This window comes from Calonectris borealis, chromosome 27 (assembly GCF_964195595.1).
Source record: "Calonectris borealis chromosome 27, bCalBor7.hap1.2, whole genome shotgun sequence".
NCBI classification, from domain to species: domain Eukaryota; kingdom Metazoa; phylum Chordata; class Aves; order Procellariiformes; family Procellariidae; genus Calonectris; species Calonectris borealis.
Genome location: NC_134338.1, coordinates 6710716 through 6730449, shown reverse-complemented (window position 1 = coordinate 6730449; position 19734 = coordinate 6710716). Strand labels below are relative to the sequence as shown.

The 19734-nt window shown below is 62.0% G+C and overlaps 3 protein-coding genes across 18 annotated transcripts; 2 read left to right on the top strand and 1 right to left on the bottom strand.

Moving 5' to 3' along the window:
- The first annotated feature begins 1249 nt into the window (after nt 1-1249).
- Nucleotides 1250-2938, top strand: LOC142093659 (interleukin-1 receptor antagonist protein-like). 2 transcript variants are annotated; one of them, XM_075175048.1, is made up of 6 exons: nt 1250-1355; nt 1449-1497; nt 1579-1768; nt 1864-2034; nt 2143-2288; nt 2381-2938. In XM_075175048.1, exons 1-6 carry the CDS (start codon nt 1315-1317, stop codon nt 2591-2593), a joined length of 810 nt encoding a protein of 269 aa, XP_075031149.1. In that variant the 5' UTR covers nt 1250-1314; the 3' UTR covers nt 2594-2938. The 2 variants fall into 2 exon arrangements, with proteins under 2 accessions (XP_075031149.1, XP_075031148.1); XM_075175047.1 differs by having other exon boundaries at nt 1449-1768.
- Nucleotides 2939-6004: 3066 nt separating this feature from the next.
- On the top strand, nt 6005-13679 carry CKAP2L (cytoskeleton associated protein 2 like). Of its 7 annotated transcripts, none has more exons than XM_075174590.1 (9): nt 6005-6098; nt 7414-7477; nt 9069-9135; nt 9476-10602; nt 11042-11234; nt 11948-12103; nt 12633-12696; nt 12981-13179; nt 13270-13679. In XM_075174590.1, the coding sequence occupies exons 1-9, from the start codon at nt 6005-6007 to the stop codon at nt 13511-13513; spliced, it is 2208 nt and encodes a 735-aa protein (XP_075030691.1). In that variant the 3' UTR covers nt 13514-13679. The 7 variants fall into 7 exon arrangements, with proteins under 7 accessions (XP_075030691.1, XP_075030694.1, XP_075030690.1 ...); XM_075174593.1 differs by having other exon boundaries at nt 7411-7477; nt 13032-13179; XM_075174589.1 differs by having other exon boundaries at nt 7411-7477.
- Nucleotides 13680-14396: 717 nt separating this feature from the next.
- On the bottom strand, nt 14397-19163 carry LOC142093431 (cytosolic purine 5'-nucleotidase-like). 9 transcript variants are annotated; one of them, XM_075174598.1, is made up of 18 exons: nt 19044-19158; nt 18431-18504; nt 18219-18336; nt 18034-18129; nt 17855-17946; nt 17710-17782; nt 17489-17582; nt 17311-17364; nt 17111-17194; nt 16945-16986; nt 16750-16857; nt 16529-16595; nt 16283-16453; nt 16053-16104; nt 15893-15953; nt 15593-15769; nt 15334-15435; nt 14397-15218 (listed from the first exon to the last, which is right to left on the bottom strand). In XM_075174598.1, exons 1-18 carry the CDS (start codon nt 19130-19132, stop codon nt 15162-15164), a joined length of 1611 nt encoding a protein of 536 aa, XP_075030699.1. In that variant the 5' UTR covers nt 19133-19158; the 3' UTR covers nt 14397-15161. The 9 variants fall into 9 exon arrangements, with proteins under 9 accessions (XP_075030699.1, XP_075030700.1, XP_075030702.1 ...); XM_075174599.1 differs by having other exon boundaries at nt 17710-17767; nt 19044-19156; XM_075174601.1 differs by lacking the exon at nt 16750-16857 and having other exon boundaries at nt 19044-19162.
- Nucleotides 19164-19734: the final 571 nt, after the last annotated feature.

Genomic DNA, 19734 nt, shown 5'->3' with positions numbered 1-19734 from the left:
GCAAGCCTGGCCACGCACATCCCCAGCCTGGCCGGCGTGGCGCAACTGCCGGCACCCCCGATGGACACGGGGCATCCTGTGCTGCCGGCGGTGGTGACAAGGAGTGTCCCCAAAGGCACAGCATCCCCAAAGGCCGTGTCCCCAGGGCACAAGGGGGTCCTGTGCCCTCTGATATGGGGTTGGTGGGGACAGGAGGGGTGATGGTGGGGGCTCTGCCGGCCATGGTGCCGCAGGCCTGGGCAGCGCAGGAGGAAGCCGTGGGGAAATGGCGGAGCGGCAGCGCTTGCGCCACCGGCCCCTTCCGGGGCAGCTGCGGTCCCTGGCCCTGACGAGGGTGGGCGTCATCACGGCCCCAGTGGGATGGGGCTGGGCTGGGGCAGTCCCTGCTGGGTCAGCCCGGCCGCCAAGGGCTGGCACGCGAGCACCAGCCCCACACATTGACCCCAACATCGCCCCTGTTCTCTGCCCCCCACAGCTGCCCCAGAGCATTACCCCTGCTCTCTGCCCCACGCACTGGCCCTGGAGCATCCCCCCTGCTCTGCCGCATGCACCAGCCCTGGGGCATCCCCCCTGCTCTGCCCCACGCACCGGCCCTGGGGCATCCCCCGTGCTCTGCCCCACGCACTGGCCCTGGAGCATCCCCCCTGCTCTGCCCCACGCACCGGCCCTGGGGCATCCCCCGTGCTCTGCCCCACGCACCAGCCCTGGGGCACCCCCCTGCTCTGCCCCACGCACCAGCCCTGGGGCATCCCCCCTGCTCTGCCCCACGCACCAGCCTCAAAGCATCCCCCCTGCTCTGCCCCACGCACCAGCCTCAAAGCATCCCCCCTGCTCTGCCCCACGCACCAGCCCTGGGGCATCCCCCCTGCTCTGCCCCACGCACCAGCCTCAAAGCATCCCCCCTGCTCTGCCCCACGCATCAGCCTCAAAGCATCCCCCCTGCTCTGCCCCACGCATCAGCCTCAAAGCATCCCCCCTGCTCTGCCCCACGCACCAGCCCTGGGGCACCCCCCTGCTCTGCCCCACGCACGGCCCCTCGCTCAGCCCCACGGCGCTGCTCGGGGGCAGCCAGCCCCCCAGCCCTCCCGGCCTTGCCAGAGGAACTGGGCAAACCCAGGCGTTGCGAAAGGAGGAAATCCCGCTCTGACAGCGCTTCCTTCCAGCAGCTCTTGAAAACCCGCCGCGCTGACGCTGGGCTCAGAGAGCGCCCAAGCGACGCTGCAGGCAGAACAGGCAGGAGCAGGCAGCCAAGTGCCGCGGCACTCGACAGGTACCGGCAGGGCTCTGCCCAAATTTTTGCAGTCAGCGGCGGAGATGGCGTTCGTCCCTGATTTGGACACACTGGAGAGCAGCAGGTAAGCGTGGCTGTGCCAGAGGAGACATTGGGGACGCGATGCTGCCCTGGTGCCATGGTGGCCCTGACTTCACCATCTCCCTTTGTCTTCCAGCCTGAACGAGGAGACATTTTATGGCCCTGACTGTCTCTGCCTGCAGAAGGTAACACTGGGGTGGTGGGAACAGCGAGACCCCCGTGATGGGGAAGCCAGGCTCTCACCCCACATCCCCTTTCCTCCCCAGAAACCCCGCCTGGACTCGGAGGTGACATCGCCTCGGGTGGGCATCCAGGTGACGGTGACCAAGGGCCACCCTGCCAGGACCTTTCGCCGGGTCGCCATCCTTGTGGTGGCCGTGACTAAGCTCCTGAAGCGGCCGGCACACAAAGACTTCACTGACAGTGACCTTGGGAGCTTCCTGGATGAAATTTTCGGTAAGGGAGGGTGGTGTCGGGGGTGTCACCCCAGGCGGGGGACGCTCTTGGACGTAGGAGCATCAGCATCCCCCTGATCGTCTCCCTCCCCACAGAGCCCGTCTCCTTCCAGCGGGTCGAGAGTAGCTACGCCGGGGCACCCGTCTACCGCTACACCCGCTCCCAGTCCTTTGACATCTTCGACATCGAACACAAGTGCTTTGTGCTGGAGTCGCCAACCCAGCTGGTGGCCCTGCACCTGCAGGGACCCTCCGCCAAGCGGAAAGGTGAGGGGCACGTTCCTGACCCAATGTCCCTGTCCCCAACCCCGGGACCACCCGGGAGCCACCCCACAGCCCCGGGACCACCCGTTAACCCATCCGTTCTCTCTGCAGTGAAGCTCAACATCGCTCTGTACCGTCCCCAGTCATCGCAGGGTGGCCCAGGGACCGGGCGGATGCCGGTGGCATTGGGCATCAAGGGCTACCAACTCTACCTGTCATGTGTGAAGAGTGGCACTAAGCCCGTGCTGCAGCTGGAGGTGAGCGGGGGGTCCCGCCGTTTCCATCCCCTGTGGGGCTGGGGGCTCCATCCCACTCTGAACCCTGTTTCACCTCGTTTCCCTGGTTGTAGGAAGCCGACATCAGGAGGGACATCGAGAACATGGAGCTGACCCGCTTCATCTTCTACCGCCTGGACAGCCTGGCCGAGCGGACCACCCGCTTCGAGTCAGCCGCCTTCCCCGGCTGGTTCATCTGCACCTCCCTGCAGCCCCGCCAGCCCGTCGGCATCACCAACCAGCCCGACCAGGTCAACATTGCCACCTACAAGCTGAGCGGGAGCTGAGGAGCCCCCGCACCCAACCCAACCCAACCGGCAGTCACCGGTTTTCAGGCCGTATGTACCAAGTACAAACTCCCCAGCTGGGACCCCCGTCTTCCCCATCTATTTCAGGTGAAATAGCAGCTCTGGGCCCCGTGGGCCCGAGTCACCCCAATTTGTACTTATTTATTGCATCTGTCCAGTGCTTTTATATTTATTTATTAAGTCCACCCCTTGCTTTTAACTTACATACATTTAATTGGAAATATTGTGCGTTTGTTATCAAGAACGGGGGTATTTGTTGGTGATGGAGGTGGAAATAAAAGGTTTCCCAGGATGGTGTTGCTCAGCTCGTTGCTTTCACAGGGGTTAAATGATGTGGGGGTGTTCATGGATGTGAAAATCCCGCTGTTTTGGCTGCTTTTGGGGGGTATCCAGGCCTGGGTGCAAAGCCCAGGGTGTGGGGGGTGAGCCCACAGCCCATGGGCCACCCCACAACTCACGGACCACCGTGGCTTGGCCAGCCCCATGCAGGACCTTCTGCCACCCCGTCCCCATGCCCACCCCGCAGCTGGGGGGGTGTCTGGGGTGGGCAACCCACAGGTGGGGGTCACCCGCAGCCCCCGGCAGCCACCCGGGGCTGCCACCTCTGCCCCAGCCACTGCCACCACCCACCTCTGAGGGGTGGCACGCCAATGTTGGGGGAGAAAACGGCAGCCCAGCTCAGGTGCATCTACACCAATGCACGCAGCATGGGCGGCAAACAGGAGGAGCTGGAAGCCATTGTGCAGCGGGGTAGCTATGACTTAGTCGCCATCACGGAAACGTGGTGGGATGAGTTGCACGATTGGAGTGCTGCAATGGACGGCTATAAGCTCTTCAGAAGGGACAGGCGAGGAAGGAGAGGCGGTGGGGTAGCCCTGTATGTTAGGGAGTGCTTCGACTGTCTAGAGCTCGATGGTAGTGATGACGAGGTCGAGTGCTTGTGGGTAAGGATGAGGGGGAAGGCCAACAAGGCAGATGTCCTGCTGGGAGTCTGTTATAGACCACCTAGCCGGAATGAGGAGGCAGACGAAATATTCTACCAGAGGCTGGCAGGAGTCTCCCAGTCGCTAGCCCTTGTTCTCGTGGGGCACTTCAACTTTCCGGATGTCTGCTGGAAATACCACACGGCAGAGAGGAAACAGTCGAGGAGGTTCCTGGAGTGTGTGGAGGATAACTTCCTGACGCAGCTGGTAAGCGAGCCCACCAGGGGAGATGCCTCGCTTGACCTGCTGTTCACGAACAGAGAAGGGCTGGTGGGAGATGTGGTGGTCGGAGGCCGGCTTGGGCTTAGCGACCATGAAATGGTAGAATTCTCGATACTTGGTGAAGTAAAGAGGGGGGCCAGCAAAACCGCTACCATGGACTTCCGGCGGGCGGACTTTGGCCTGCTCAGGACACTGGTCGAGAGGGTCCCTTGGGAGACAGTCCTGAAGGGCAAAGGGGTCCAGGAAGGCTCTTCAAGAGTTCAGTAAAGCCTTTGACACTGTCTCCCACGGCGTTCTCCTAGAGAAGCTGGCGGCTCACGGCCTAGACAGGTCCACTCTTCGCTGGGTAAAAAACTGGCTGGACGGCCGAGCCCAGAGAGTTGTGGTGAAGGGAGTTAAATCCAGTTGGCGGCCGGTCACGAGCGGTGTTCCCCAGGGCTCGGTACTGGGGCCGGTCCTGTTCAATATCTTTATCAATGATCTGGACGAGGGGATCGAGTGCTCCCTCAGTCAGTTTGCAGGTGACACCAAGCTGGGCGGGAGTGTTGATCTGCTGGAAGGCAGGAAGGCTCTGCAGAGGGACCTGGACAGGCTGGATCGATGGCCGAGGCCAATGTATGAGGTTCAACAAGGCCAAGTGCCGGGTCCTGCACTTCGGCCACAACAACCCCAGGCAACGCTGCAGGCTTGGGGAAGAGTGGCTGGAAAGTGCCCGGAGGAAAAGGACCTGGGGGTGCTGGTCGACAGCTGAACATGAGCCGGCCGTGTGCCCAGGTGGCCAAGAAGGCCAACGGCATCCTGGCCTGTATCAGAACTGGTGTGGCCAGCAGGAGCAGGGAGGTGATCGTGCCCCTGTACTCGGCACTGGTGAGGCCGCACCTCGAATCCTGTGTTCAGTTTTGGGCCCCTCACTCCAAGAAGGACATGGAGGTGCTGGAGCGTGTCCAGAGAAGGGCAACGAAGCTGGTGAAGGGCCTGGAGCACAAGTCTGATGGGGAGCGGCTGAGGGAACTGGGGGTGTTTAGTCTGGAGAAGAGGAGGCTGAGGGGAGACCTCATCGCTCTACAACTCCCTGGAAGGAGGTTGTAGAGAGGTGGGTGTTGGTCTCTTCTCCCAAGTAACAGCGATAGGACGAGAGGAAATGGCCTCAAGTTGCGCCAAGGGAGGTTTAGATTGGACATGAGGAGAAATTTCTTTACTGAAAGAGTGGTCAGGCCTTGGAACAGGCTGCCCAGGGAAGTGGGGGAGTCCCCATCCCTGGAGGGATTTAAAAGACGTGTGGATGAGGCGCTTGGGGACATGGTGTAGTGGGCATGGTGGTGTTGGGTTGATGGTTGGACTCGATGATCTTAGAGGTCTTTTCCAACCTTAATGATTCTATGATTCTATGGCATGGTGGGCCGTAGCATGGCGTGACATTGTGCGGTGTGGTGTGGCATCACATGGCATGGTGTGGCATGGTCAGGCATGGTGTGGTGTGGCATTGCATGGCATGTGTGGCATGGTGTGGTATGGCATCACATGGCCTGGCATGTCATGCCATCACATGGCACAGCATGGTGTGGTATGGCATCATATGGCCTGGCATGTCATGCCATCACATGGCACAGCATGGTGTGGTGTGGCATGGTGTGGGACAGCATGGTGTGGTGTGGCATGGTCTGGCATGGCATGGTCTGGCATAGCGTGGTGTGGTGTGGCATTGCACGGCATGGTGTGGCATGGCATCATATAGCATGGCACGGCATGGTGTGGCATGGCATGGTGTGGCATTGCATGGTAAGGCATGGCTTGGCATGGCCTGGCATGTCCTGACATGACAAGGAATGGCGTGACATGGCTTTGCACGGCACGGCCTGGCATGCCGTGTCATGCCATGCCGTACCACTCCTTACCACGCCCCGCCAACGCCGGTTGACGGAATCGGGTCCCGCCGCCGGGGCAGCCGCTGGGGCCGTGTCCGCCCTGCCCCGCCCACGCCCCGCCCCCGGCGGCCAGCGAGTCCCGCCCCGCCCTGTCCCGGGCCCCGCCCACCGCCTCGCCCCGCCCCCAGCGGGTAGGACTGCCGGAGTGGACGCGTTGTCACCGCCCCCCTGCCCGCCTTTAGCCAATCACGACTCTCCTCGCCCGCCGGCCCCGCCGGTTTCGCTCTCTCCATTGGTCGGTTTGAAGAAGGCAGTGGCCAATGAGCGCGGCGTGGCGGCTGGCGGCGGCGGCTGGGCCGTTGGCTGCGCCGAGGCGAGCGCCCGGCATGGAGGGAGCAGGGGCGGCCGCGCAGGGTGAGGGGCCGGGGGTCCCGTGCGGTGGGGGTGACGGGCGTCCCTGGGGGCCGGGCCGGTGGGGCCTGTGAGGTCGGGGGTGTTGGGGGGTGCGGGCGCGCCAGGGGCCCTGTGGGGTTGGGGAGTGGGGGGAGAGTGGAGGTCTGGGGGAGCCTGCGGGGTGGGAGGTGATGGGGGACAGGGGCTGATATGGGGCGGGGGAGGCCTCCGGGGGGGCTGTGGGTGTCCGGAGGACCCTGTGGGGCAGGGACATGGGAGACCCTCTGGGGTGGGTGGGTGGGGACACCCCACTGGGTGTGATCTGTGGGGACCCTGTGGCGATCGCGAGTGCCCCGTGGAATGGGGGGTGCTGGGGGAGCAGGGGGTGATCTGGGGGTGCTGGGCTGGGGTGATCCGAGATAGGCTTGGGTGGCCTTGTGGGGTGGGTGGGCCCGCCTTGGGGGCGGGGTGGAGCGGCAGGGACGGACTGGGTGGCTGCTGGGACTTCGGGAGGAAGATCGGGGCAGTTTGGGGGGGTGCGGGTGTTGCGTACGCAAAAGGGTGTGCAGGGGGGTACCCATGAAACGGGCGCATTGCCATGGTTTGGGAGGGCAGGCAGGGTGGAGGGGCTCGGGGTGTGCCTTGGAGCGCTGGGGAAACTGGAGGCACCCGGGGGTGCCGTGCTGCTCTTGGGGCTCTGAGGAAGCCTTGGGGTGCAGTGTCAAGGGACGGGGGTGGCTTGGGGAGCAGAGGGCTGGCGGGGGGGGATGACTGAGGGCCCTCAGAGCCCTGGACGTGGACTGTCAGATGAGGATGGGACAGCTTTAGGGACAGGGGCGATGTTGGACTTCAGCCAGGCCAGGCTGTCCCTGCCGTACGATGCCCCAGTACCACAGCCCTTGGCCAAACTGGGGGTGTCAGGGGTATTCTCTGCTCCCCCTGTTGAGATGCTCCTTGCTTTTCCCACCTGCCTCTGTTAGCAGAGGGCTTGGCCACAGCAGGGTACAGGCTTATGGGATACATAGGTGAAGCAGGATCATCGGCAGCATCTCCACTTTTCTTCTGCAAATTGACTAAGCCCCACACAACTGAGGTTTTGAGCAGCATCACACCGCGAGCGTCAGAGAGCTCTGGTCTTTAGGTGCCGATGAGCCTCTGGGCAATATCACGTGCATGGAAATGCTCTGGGAATTTCTGGGAACAGCCTTGCTAGGCTCAGGCGGGGAGCGTGGGGGACCCGCGTGGTAATGCGTGGAAGAAATCCATTCTCATTGGTGCTCCAAATACCGAGGTTGTGGTGCGTGCACTGCATTTTCCTACCACCTCTTTGCAGAAGAGCGGAGAAGACGGCTCCGGGAGTACCTAGCAGCCAGAGAAAAGCTGAAATGCCCGAGTGCAAAGTAAGTCAGCACGATGTTGGGCTTGGACTAGATGATCTGTAAAGGTCCCTTCCGACGCAAATCACTCGGTGATTCTCTGAGGTAAAGCTGACTTCCCAGCTTGCCAGTGTCTGCCTTCTCTCCGCAGCGATTAGCGTACAGAGAATCGCCTCCTCCCAGTGCCTCGCTGCCAAGGCAGCGACCAGGGACGGCTCTGCCCCCACGGCACCCCGGCAGCACTCTGTTGAGTTACCGGCAGCACAAGCAAAGGGATGGTTTGAGCGTTTGGTTTCCTGCTGGTTGATATTGTCTCTTCTGGGTATTTTCTGAGTCTCTGTGAAACTTTCTCAGCTCAGCTCTTGGCCCTGACAGAACAGGCCGTTTTGCCAACAACTTAGCTCCGTAACTGGGTCTTGAAGAAAGGGTGGTTCAAGTCTCACCGCTGCTTTTTAATGGCAGCTTTCAGTGGCCTTCTGGGTTAGGTTTATATTAGGAAGGGGCATTTTCAGTGCATTTAAAAGGAAATAATACAACCACCTGTTAAATGAATTACCTGGCTCTGGGACCCCTTCGCTGCCTTGCTCGGTTCCCCCGGAGCCAGGCAGCATGCAGATATGCTGCTGTGAGCGCAGCAGCCGCTTGCAGGCTGCGGGTAGCGAGGCACCTTTCTGCAAAGTGTTTAATTCAAACTGCTCATGTGCTTGGCAAACCTGAACGCTTGAAAGACTCCCCCTTGCAGTGAGTATTTCTCATGATGTTGTAGTGCAGAGGAAGCCATAAAACTTCTCTATGGGGAGAAGATAAAGGGAAGCAACATCAGAGACCAGAAAGAGCAGACCAGTCCCTGGTGCCAGCCTCTGGAAAACACCACTAATATAATAGAAACGAGGAGAGAAATTCATGATCTTTCTTTACGGCACAGTACACCACTTATATCGAATAGAGGACAATACTCTAACTCTTCGGGCTCTTTCATTACAGAAAAATATCTGCACAGGCATTAATCTTCCCTGACGGCTGAGCTGCTAGCTCCGGAGCAGAAGGGTGGGAGAACCCCGCGGCTGCTTGCTGTCAGAGGGCTCCAATTCAGGGAGGGGGACGACAGGATGGGGGAGCCAACAGCCCCCCCTCCCGGCTTCGCTGCCAGAGCCTGGGCAGCTGAGGGGCTCGTGAATCAGCTGCTGCAGCACTGCGGCTTGCCGTGGCAGAGTAAACCCTGGCCGATGCGCTCGGAGACACCGCTGTGACCTGCAGCACGGCAGCAGCTGACTCGGATGCGCCTCGGCTCTCTGTGGCACGTGGGGAAAGTCGGAAGGCCAGCCGGGGGCAGCAGCCTCAGGAGCCTCCAAACCTATTGCAGTTTCCTGCCTGCAGGAACCATTTTGGTTACTTTTGTTGTCAGTGGAAGCCATAAGTTTTGTGACAACCTTGGATGCCAATGTTCTGTGTTGCTTTTCTGTTGCCACGCAAAAGAAAAAGAATTAACATTAACGTGGTACTTCCTTGACAGCTTTTTGGTTTCCAAAAGCTTCTTGTAAGCTCCTGTGACTGAGACACCCAGTAGTGTTTTAGATATTTAACCTTTTCTGCAAATAACCTAATATTCCTACAGACCCTTTCTAAAGGACCAGACGAATCGCCTGAATCCACCCTTAGAACCAATTTCTAAACTAGAGCATGTAAGTAGAAATCTTTTAAGTCTTGTTTTGTATTTCGTGCTCCAACAGGGTACCCAACTCAGGGTAGCGAGTTCCTGACCCCAATGGGGTGCAGTCAACAGATTGCTAAATAGCTGGCAATAAGTCAACTAATTATTTTTCAGAGGAACTTACTGTGAGAGACTCATCCTCTGCCCCTGCTCTGGTGGGTGTTGTGTTATTGTTCTCTTGACAACGGCTTTGTCACCGCAGGCCTTCGCGTGGACGTCCCCTCTACTGGCAGGGCTGGGGCCGGAGCGAGCTGTCAGGGTTTGACCAAGCTGAGCTCCCCTCAGGGCTGAGGGTCGCTTTGTCTCTCCAGGTTGACAGGAACAAGAAGGATGTTCTCAGAAACGTGGTGAAGGGCGCTCAGAGGGATGGCAAGCTTGGTGCCAAATCCACACAGCACGCTGGCCATGCTGCTCAGCAGAAGTCTTCAAATACATCCCAGAGAGCAGCGGTGGTGCGTCCTGAGCAGCCGAGGAAGAGCGCAAAGCTTCCCGTGGGGCTCGTGCCAAGCATGAGCTGCTCTACGCAGTCCAGAGGGAGACTCCCAGCTTCAAACTCTGGTCACCTAAATCCAGAAAGGAACAAGAAGCCTGCACAGGAGACTGTCACCACTGCAGCATCTCAGACTGGAATTGGCCACCCCCCTCCTGGGGCACCTTGCTCCCTAAATGAGGGCTTGCAGGACAGGCTGGTCTGCAACAAAGAAAACATCCGAGCACAAGCCTCTACGCATCCTGCGCTGAAGAGAGTTTTTCAGTCTGATAGAAACAATCTCGGGAACAAGAGAGTTTTGGCTCACAGGCAAAGCTCAGCCACGACGTCAAGAACCATCACGGGCCCAAAGGACAGAATTAATAGCCGCCAGGCTAAGGAAGAGCCGATTCAGGATAAATTCAGGAAAATCCTGCCAGGCTCAAAGAGCACGTCTCAAAAACCAAGTGTCAAAATTCAGCCGTTGCAGCCCCCTCGGTTACTTACTGGTTCTACTAATTTGCTACATAAAAAACCAGGAGCAAACCAGGAGAAAACTAATACGGCAAGGGAACCCCTGGGAAAGCCACTCAGCACGCTTCCAGTGGGAGGTCTTAAGCACCACAGTAGACCCCCCCAACTGAAAAGATCTCCCACAAAGCCTCCGGCCTCCGGCAGGCCCCCGGGTACCACAAACCTGAAATCCAGCCTGAAACCGGGAGGCACGGCGCTGCGGCAAAGGCCCAGGGCTGAAGGGGGGGCGGATAGGACGCTCGTGAAGGTGGTGCCTCCAGGACGCACAGCAGCATCCCAAGTGACGGTCCCCCAAAACCAGCCTCACAGCTCCAAACCTCAAGCAGTTGAGAGTGATTTTAGGAGTCGGAGAGATAGGGTTAAACCAGCGCTGCCGAAGGCAAGCGGAGTACAGGCCAGGCGTGTTCCCAAGACCCCATCGGCTGCAGATCGTAAGTAAGTAGCAGCCTTGGCCGACTCTGTCCTTGCCTCCAGGGGACAGCAGAGTTTAAAGTGTTTACCTGGGTGAACCAGTGCCAGCCTGCAGAAAACGGGGTCCAAAGTCCCCTTACCAGTGAATGCCTGTCCGGAGGTTGATGGCCCAGAAACGAGGAGGGTGGGGCTGAGATTTGGTGCTACCCTGGCTTCCTCTCCCACCGATTCAGCAAGCGGGAGGAGAGCGTGCGGCCGCTCTCCTGTTTTATCTTCGAGGCACGCTTAAACTTGAGAGGGTTTTCCCTTCCCAGCCTAGGGCTCGGATGCATTTTTAGGATAGATGTACTGGTTCTTCCTGAGCAGCTGAAGTTGGCTGGAGGGAGATTCCAAGGGAAAACTGTAGCCTGGCAAGTGCTGGCGGTCTGCTGGGGTGGTAACGGTGATCCCTTGCCTTTGATAGGAAACAGCTGGAGGAGTGGTTGGCATCCAAAGGCAAGACATACAAGCGGCCACCTATGACGCTGCTTCAGAAAAAGTCAGTGAAGCTGTCCTGGAGAAATGTCAAGGAGAAAGAGAAGCAAGAGAAAGCAGAGCAGCTCTGCCTGGAGAATATCAACAGCATATTAACTGAGTGCCTGAAGCTCGTTGAGGAGGTGGGAACGGGAAAGGAGCTGCTTGAACGGGCTCCTCTTCTCCTGGAGCATCCCAGGAGATGAGGGCCACGTCCCCCCAACAGCACAGAGGGGTTTGGAGCAAGCATTCTTGCTCGCTTGCTGCAGTTACCAGAGGGGTAACATCATGCATAGGAAAAGTAAAAGTCCTCGTGGAGTTATTGATAGGCCAAAGGCATGCAGCGAGATGCGCTAACGAGGAAAACGGAGCGATACACAGTCACGGGGCTTGCATGTGCAAGCATGCTGCAATTTCTGCAGCAGCAGCCCAGGCTGCTTGAGCCAGCTTCAGGTATGTCCCCTGTGGACCTCACAGCTTGAGGTATGTCCCCTCTGGACCTCACAGCGTCAGGTATGTCCCCTCTGGACCTGACGGCTGCTGCGAAGTGTCACCTCTGGGAATGCTGCCTGCTAGCCCTGCTCCAGGGTTTAGTGGCTCCGTTAGTGCCAGCACTGACGAGTCCATCCCTTGACATCCCTCTGAAACACTAGACTCATTTTACCAAGGGGAAAATAGAGGCAGGAAAGCTATTATCTGTCCACAGTCATGTAGGAGACTTGCAAAAACCAGACTCTTCAGAGACTCCTTTTCCTAGAGAGCGCTGGGAGAGCGGTTACGCACCGACAGCTCCCCCGGCGCACACCTCTGGCCCTTGCAATTGACACCTTTCTCCGGGACCTTCTCCTTTTTGTAGGGTGTCCAGGCAGAGGACCTCTCTGCAGTGCTGTCCCATGTGCCCCAGGCAGAGAAATTTGCCAAGTTCTGGATCTGCAAAGCAAAACTCCTTGCCCGGAGCGGCCCTTTTGACGTGACGGGGTTGTACAAAGCAGCAGTCTGCGCTGGTGCTGTGGTGAGTGAGGCGCGCTTCTCTTCAGTAGCTCCCTGTGTTCCCTGCCGCCGCGCCAGCAGGTTTCCTCGAGATCCAGGGGTCGGATTTTGGGATGAGTTTAGCAGCATTAGTCACTGGTGAAAAAGCCCTTTAGAGCTGCCGGTCCTGTTTTGTCTCACAGAAACATCTTTGGCTTTAATCAGCCAAGCAGGCGGTGCCGCGCGGGCTTGGATGGGGCCAAGGGGAGGACGGGGAGGACACGCGCCCTGTGCTGTCGGAGCCGTAGCTGGCAGCAATGTGACAGCAGCTCTGGGCTGGTCTGGGCAGAGTAACTGCAGCATCTGGTGGGATTTACCCGTGCAGGATGGACGCCTGCCCAGCCGTGCCTGTGTGCTGACAGATCTTGCTTGGAGAAGGGAAATTCTGCAGCCTTTTGCCGCTGTCTCCAGCATGGGGTGTCGCGACGCAGCAAAAACCTTTTCTCCTGTTCAGTTGTAACTCCAGTTTCCAAGTCAGGCCTGCCTTGACCGACATTCTGCTTCTCCTGCAGCCGCTCCAGGAGCTCAGAGAAGTTGTCCTTGATATTTTGAAGGCTGCAGACCAAACATCAGAAGGTAACACACGCACGTGGGGGCCGGCTGGCGGGCTGGAGTGTGGGCAGTCTAGGGTTCCCTACTGCTGTAGGCAGGGAAGCAGCATGGTTTGCAGTCTGTCCCAGCACCCCATGTCCCTGTTGACTTTGATGGAGACCGAGTGTTGTGGAAATCTGGAATCCTGATCTCAAAAATGGGGCAAGATTCCTCTGCCAGGGCTGGGCACGGTCCCGGCCCATCACACCTCCCTAGCAAGGTGCTCTCGCCCCTGTCCAGAGCACCGCGGTGTTGTAATCCCCCCCCAGCTGCCGCTCTCTGCCCTCTGCAACCGTGCTGCCCTTTTCCTCTCCTGTCAGGGGAAAAGGCTGAGCAGCCCCTTCCCGGGGAGCCTACAAAGCCTTGCCCGAGCGAAAGGCAGCACGTGGTAGCGACTCCCTGCCTGACGGGGAGGTCCCTGACCAGCCTGCCCGTCTCAATCAAGTTACAAGTTACGTCTGCAACCAGGTAAGGCTGAGCTGCCTGGCAGCAAGCACCTTCTGCCTGTGCCAGCACTCCTCTGCAGGGTTTACCTAAAGACTCTTGTCCTCCCCGCAGGGGGAAGGAGTTGCTGGAAGGCCAGGAGCTGAAATTCCTGACGCCAGTGCGGCGCTCGCTGCGGATAGAGCGGGCTGGGAGCCGCTTCCCAGAGATGCTGAAGGACCATGACCCGGTGGTGTCATCCCTCAGTGAAATCTTGGATGCTGAGGGGGACACTCAGTTCTTTTTCCGGAAAAACGAGGCTTTGCCAGAGGTGGCGGAGCTGGAGGGTTTGAGTTTGTATCCCCCAGAGTGCTGCTGAGGGATTCCTGGGGGGTGCAGGCTGCCTGCTCCCCTGTGCTGTCTTGCACGCACTCCACTGACTTATCTTGTTGCCTCTCAGATGTAAATATGTAGGGGTGGCACATAATAAGCCTGTTTTGAAATATATAAGCACTGGTTTTAAATATATAAAAACTTGCAGTAGAGATGCAGTGTGGCCGAGTGAGTAGTGTGCAAGGTCCGGGGTTGGAGACGTGGGCTGTGTCCCCTGGGGCTGCCCTCGGCTCCTCTGCTGTGACGCACGCCCCGATTTTCCTGCTGCGGGATGATGTCAGTCAGACTCTGTAGTGCTCCAGGCACCTTCCGGCGTTTTGGAAGCAACGTCCCGAGGGATTTTCTCCAGAGCTGCATTGTGCCCTACCTGGAGGGCGTCGGGATGTTCCCCGCTGAGAGGCACGCACAGACCCCACACCTCGAGTCACGCGCGGCAGCCCCAGCTATGCCAGACGGGCGAGGGGCTGGGTGCCTGCGGGACCGCAGCAGCTCCCGCACGGGCTGGAGGCGGCGCGCCCAGGGGGTGCAGAGGTCCTTGGGGTTCAGCTGGCCAGGCTCCCAGACCCCTGGGTGTCCGGGATGGGCCAGGGGGGACACTGAGCCCTGTTAGTGCACTCGGGGCCCCTACAGCAGCCCCCCTCCCTCAGGGGTTGTCCTCACACCCAGAGCAAACGGCGGCACAAGGCTGCTGGTGAAGGGCCAGTTGCTGGGGGTTGGCGCGGTTTCCCTGCAGCGATAAGAGGAGTGAAGCTGTACGGCTGCCACGAAGGGTGGAGGGGAGCCCCCTCGTCACCTTCCTGTCCCCAGCGAGCAGCGGTCCTGTCCTCATCCCACCCTTTTGCCTCCTCCCGACACAACCACCACCAGCGTTGGCTCAGCATCTTTATTGAGAAACCTCGATGCTGGAAGAAGTCTTAGAGCAGAATCTGGAAGTCCCAGCACGGGTCTGGCTCCGGTCTGGGGAGTGCGGGCGGCCCCCCCTCCGGCATGCAGGGCAGTGCTGGCAGAGAGGGGGTCCTGGGGCTGCCACCCTCTGCCCAGGGGCTTGCACGGGTCCCAGCTGCTGGCCAAGGATGTGGGAATTGCCCTTTGCCCTCACCTCCCAGGCTTGGGGGCAAAGCAGTTTTCCTTTAAAATAGCCAATTTTGTGTCTCTGCGGTGCCAGGAGTTTGAGTATCTTTTATAAATAGAAAAGGGTAGAAAACAGAAGAAAGTAATAGCAAGTAAAAAGGATTCCCAGGGAGCAGCAGTTGCCCCCAGAGCCCTCCCACGCTTGAGCAACATCCACCCACCTCCGCCCGGAGCCAGGCCCCAGCACTGGGGCCAGGCACCGAAGCTGGAGGGGCAGGAGCCGCTGAGACCACCGACCAGTGCAGAGTGGGTTTCCAGCAATACCCAGAGCAGCGGCGCTGCCAGCCCTCCCCAGTGTTGGGTGGCCCCAGGCCGGCATCGAGTGAAGGTGGGGGCACTGGGCAGCCCGTGGGCTCAGGGGGGTCCTTCTCCTGGCACAGCGTCGGGGAGACGGGCACCGCTGCGCGGGGCGAGGTGTGAAGTGGGGCACAGGCTGGGGCCACCGAATGCCCTCCCAGGGGCTGGCACCTGCCAGCGTAGCAGCCGTCGGCGCTGGGGTGGGCTCAGGCTTCTCCGTCATCCTCCTCCTCCCCGCTGGAGTCCTGGGGGACCCCAGCGACCTGAGACAGAGGTGGGGGGCGGCTCAGTGGGCACAGGACCCCACCGGCATCAGGGTGCCGGTGCTGGGCCTCCCATGCCTGCAGCCACCAGGTGCTTCTGCCCCCCGCCACCCACCTGCTGGCCGGGGTGGCCATGCCAGGCCAGCCAGGGTGCCAGGGCCGTGCCTGCCTCCCCCGTGTCCAGGCGGCCGTGCTCCACCGTCGACTCGTGTGCCATCTGCAGCGGGGAGAAGGCTTGCAGAGAGGGGCCGGCACGGCGCAGCCAAGGGGTCGGGTGCCGACCAAACGCCTCCATCAGCCCTGTACCCCCCTCAGGCAGGGAGGTAAACTGAGGCACAGCAGGTGAGCGGGGGGCGGGGGCAGGAGCTGCATACCAGGACAGGGGGTGCCCGGAAGAGGTAGCTGAAGGGGTAGTAAAGGAAGTTGATGAAGGAGGCAGCGTAGAGGTCCGCGTAGCGCATCAGCTGGTTGGCGAAGAGCGTCTGGCGCGAGCCGCAGCGGAAGAGGCTGCCCATCTTCCCGTAGCACATGTCCATCTCGTGCGTGACTTTCTGCGGGCGCAGCGGGATGGTCAGGGCACCCAGCGCCCCCCGGGGTGCCCCCCCATGGGGGGGCTCTGGGGCGGGGGGGGAGGCTAGGCTGTGTGCCGGCTGGGGTGGTGCCCTGAGCATCACCTGGATCCGACGCTTGATGGAGCTGATGTCCGGGCGCTCGCTGCTGCCGCTGTCCAAGTGCCTGGAGTGGGAGAGACCCAGCTGGGGGCTCGCCTGGAGGGTCCCCCAGGGTGCCTGCACCCCCCCACCAGTGCCCCCTGCCCACCCCGTGCCCACTCACTGGTACAGCTCTGCCAAGAAGAGGTCCAGGCTCCGCAGCTCCTCAAATAGCTCTGCAAGGGCAATGGGGCCGGCTCAGTGCGGGCAACGTCCCCCCTGCCCGGCACGACCGACATGGGGCATTGGGGCACGTCCCACCGGGGCCGGTTTTGCCATCACGGGCGGGTAGGAGGCTGCGGGCCACCTCCCCCAGCTGGGCAGGGCCTGTGTCCCTGGCCGGGCGCTGCTCACCGCTCTTCTCCGTCCAGACCTGCAGCTCGTGGGCCAGCTCGGGCACGACCAGGAAGGTACGCCAGCCCTGCCGCTTCTTGGACTTGAGGATGTCCCCGAAGATGTGGTCCCCCATGTAGAGGATGTCTTTGCCCTTCACGCCCAGCAGGTCACACACCACATCCGAGGAGCCTGCGACAGCCGGACGTCAGGGCCACGGCACAGGCACGTCCCCCTCGTGCCCGCGCAGCCTGGCCGGGCGCTCACCGCCGGAGTAGACGGCGCAGTGCTGGAGCGGGCCGGTGTACGTCCCGATGCGCAGCTTCCCCGTGTCCTGCGGGACAAGAGGCCCCCGGGATGGGGCGGGTACCGTTACCCGTGCCCACCCAAGGGCGAATCCACCCCGCCGTACCCACAGGAGCCCCCGCGGTGCCCGGATGGTGCCCACTGCCCCTGACCGGCCCCTGCAGCGACGGAGGGGCCCCCACCGTGTTGACTTGGCGCAGGACAGTGCCCTCAGCGAAGAAGAGCGGCTTGCGGGTGTCCACCACGATGAGGTCGAAATAGGATCGCCAGGGGCGCTGCGGGGTCTCGGCCTGCCGAGCGCCAGGGTGGGGGTGTTCAGGGAGGGGCTGCCGATGGCACCCTGCACCCCCCCCCAGCCCGGATGGGGACGGACTCACCTTGTCCCCATCGCTGAAGTCGAACAGGTAGGACATGATGGCCTGCAAGGACACCCGGCATCACCACCACTGTCCCCGGGGAGGGCAGACCCCTGCCTGCGCTCCCCCCCCCACCCAGGGCAGGCTGGACGCGGGGTGGGGGTGAACACAGACACCCCCTACTCACGTCGGTGTAGTTGTAGTCGCTGTTGGTGGCCAGAAAGACCTTCCCCACCTCCCTCATGCGGCTCAGCAGCAGCGGCACACGGGGCTGGCAAGGGGCAAGTCAGCGCGGGGGGGGTGGGGGGTCCGGGGGGACCACAGGGACCCGGCCAAGGGGACCGGGGGGGGGGGGGGGGTGGTCCATGGGGGTCTGCAGACACTCACGTCCTTCACCACGTATTTCTCCAGGTTCTCCAGCGTCTTCTCCTTCAGGCAGCCCTGCAGAGGGGACGGATGGGTCTGGCCAAAAGCACCCCGGGGGTGGGGGGGGGGCATCCCCAGCACTCTCAGCACTCCCCCCCTCAGCAAACCCCCCCCCCAGACCCCTGCCCACCGCACCCACCGAGAGGTGGACGTGGTCCATGGCCTCGCGCACATCCTGGAACATGCTGCGGAAGGACATGAAGAGGTTCCCGTGCTTGTAGCCGGTGTCGCAGCTGCAATGGTTGGGAAAAGGGAGTGGGGTCAAGGGGTCGCCCTGCCAAGGGGAGACCCCCCCACACACCCCCATACCCCACCCCAGATCCAGCAGGTCCCAGACCCCACCCACCAGCTCCCTCTTACTTGACGTATCTGGAGCAGTTGGTGAAGAAGTCCACGAGACAGGCGTAGAGGTGGGCCTCTGCCGGGGAGGGGGCTGTGAGAGGGGGCACGGGGGGAGGGCAGCACCCCACGATAGGGTGGGGGGGACGGGGGGTGTCTCACTCACCCGTGAGGTTGAAGAGGGTGTTGAGGATGTGGAAGCGCTTCATGTCATCCCGCTGGATGAACTTGTTGGGGTAATAGTGGAGGATTTCGGCCCTGGGGAGGGAGCACGGAGCTGCACCCCACGCCGAGGGTCCCCCCCATCCCCACCCCCAGACCCTGGGGTGGGGGTGCCAGACTCACCCCTTGAGGAAGCGGAAGCCGTGGGCGCACACCAGCAGGTTGCCGTGGGAGTCCACCTTCAGCAGGTTCCCGTACAGGGCATCGAACACCAGCCCCCTGTGCCGCACACCCTGTCAGCGGGTGGGGGTCCCACCGACACCCCCACCCTGTGCTCCTCCCCCCTTCCCCCCCAAAAAAAACCTCACCGAATGGGGAAGGTGGGGTCGTACTTGTAGGCGAGGATCTCGTGGGGGTACCCGATGGAGACGAGGTGCTCCAGCAGCAGGGCGAAGGCCAGCTCCTCGTAGTCGGGGGACTTGTACACTGTGGGGGGCAGGGAGGCAGCGTGGGCAGGGCTGGGGGGGTCCTGCCACCCCCCACCCTGCCACAGCCCCCCCCAAGAAAAAAAAAAACGCACTGGCCAAGGTGTAGTCCATGTCAAAGCCGAAGCACTTGATCTTCTCCAGTGCCAGGCTCCGGTTGACGAAGATCCTGGGGGTAACCAAGGGCGTGGGTTATGGGGTGGGGGGTATCTAGGGCTGGGGGTGGCATGGAGGAGGGGATGGGGACCTGTCCCCATGTCCCCTGTCCCTGGCCAGGGGGCGGGGGGGGGAGGGGGGGGAGCTGTGCGCCTGCCTTGGACCAGGGGCCCCACAGCGAGTTATTGGAGCAGAAAAATGGGCTTTTGAGTTGGAATTGGAGCCGGGGGGATGGGGGGGTGCAGCGCAGGGAGGGGGGATGGTGAGCCCCCTGTTTTGGCCTGCACCCCGGCATCTCTAAATGAGGGGGGGTCCCCTCAGGGCCTCTGTCCCCTCCTGCACTCCCCCCCAAGAATCCTCCCCCATACCTGCATGCCTGGGGTCTTTCCCCCAGCTCCTGCCCCCCCCCAAAATGCCCCCCCATACCTGCCCCCCCAAACCCCTTCCCCGCAGCTCCAGGTCCTGCTGCCCCCGATCACCTCCCCCCGCTCCTGCCCCCCCATCCCCCGCCCCCTTGCCCCCCCAACCTCCCCGGCCGCCCCCCGGCCCCACCGGTGCTGGCAGTCCCTCCGCAGCGCCCGCGGGTCGCCCTGCCCCGGGCCCGGGGCCGCCGCCGGGCCCCGCTCCCCCTCGCTGCCCATCGCCGCCGCCTCCGGCCGCCGCCTGCGGCCGCCGCCGCTTTAACGGGGCCCCGCGGGACCGCCCCGACCCGGCCCCCGGCACCGGCCCGGCCCCCCCCCGGGGGCAACAGCCGGGACGGGACCCGGGGCTCCCTGCGGTGGTGACCCCCAAAATGGGGCGCTGATCCCCCCGTGCCCCCCCCAAAATGGGGCAATGCGCCCCCAAACGGGGCAATGACCCCCCACGTGCATCACAAAATGGGGCAGTGCCCCCCCCGGGTACCCCCCACATGGGGCAGCGCCCCTCCATACATCCCCACATGGGGCGGTGCCCCCCCGTACACCCCCAATAGCGCAGTTCCCGCCCCGTGCACCCCCAAAAGGGGGTCCCCCCCCCGTGCCCCACCGGCAGTGCCCCCCGCGCCCTCCAGCCCCCCCGCGGTGCCCAAGCCGCCCCCCGGAGGAAGCGCCCTCCCACGGCCCCGGCCCCGACGGCGCCAGGAGCGGCCGCGGGCGCCCGGCCCGGAGCCCCCGGGGCCGGTGTTTGCCCAGCGAGGCCGCTGGCAGCGCGGAGCGACCGGCGGCGAATCATTAACCGGGGTCAAGGACCGGCCCCGCCGCCG

What these genes read in the sequence shown, in the direction of transcription:
- LOC142093659 (XM_075175047.1), top strand. Translation starts at nt 1,315, where the DNA reads ATGGCGTTCGTCCCTGATTTGGACACACTGGAGAGCAGCAG. An exon ending in GACACACTGGAGAGCAGCAG is followed by an intron (nt 1,356 to 1,448) that starts GTAAGCGTGGCT and finishes TTTGTCTTCCAG; the next exon opens with CCTGAACGAGGAGACATTTT. An exon ending in ACCCTCCGCCAAGCGGAAAG is followed by an intron (nt 2,035 to 2,142) that starts GTGAGGGGCACG and finishes TTCTCTCTGCAG; the next exon opens with TGAAGCTCAACATCGCTCTG.
- LOC142093431 (XM_075174597.1), bottom strand. Translation starts at nt 19,132, where the DNA reads ATGGGCAGCGAGGGGGAGCGGGGCCCGGCGGCGGCCCCGGGCCCGGGG. An exon ending in AACTGCTCCAGATACGTCAA is followed by an intron (nt 17,583 to 17,709) that starts GTAAGAGGGAGC and finishes CAACCATTGCAG; the next exon opens with CTGCGACACCGGCTACAAGC. An exon ending in CTGCGCCGTCTACTCCGGCG is followed by an intron (nt 16,454 to 16,528) that starts GTGAGCGCCCGG and finishes CGGCTGTCGCAG; the next exon opens with GCTCCTCGGATGTGGTGTGT.
- CKAP2L (XM_075174588.1), top strand. Translation starts at nt 6,005, where the DNA reads ATGAGCGCGGCGTGGCGGCTGGCGGCGGCGGCTGGGCCGTTGGCTGCG. An exon ending in AGCAGGGGCGGCCGCGCAGG is followed by an intron (nt 6,099 to 7,368) that starts GTGAGGGGCCGG and finishes CCAAATACCGAG; the next exon opens with GTTGTGGTGCGTGCACTGCA. An exon ending in CAATTTCTAAACTAGAGCAT is followed by an intron (nt 9,136 to 9,475) that starts GTAAGTAGAAAT and finishes TTGTCTCTCCAG; the next exon opens with GTTGACAGGAACAAGAAGGA.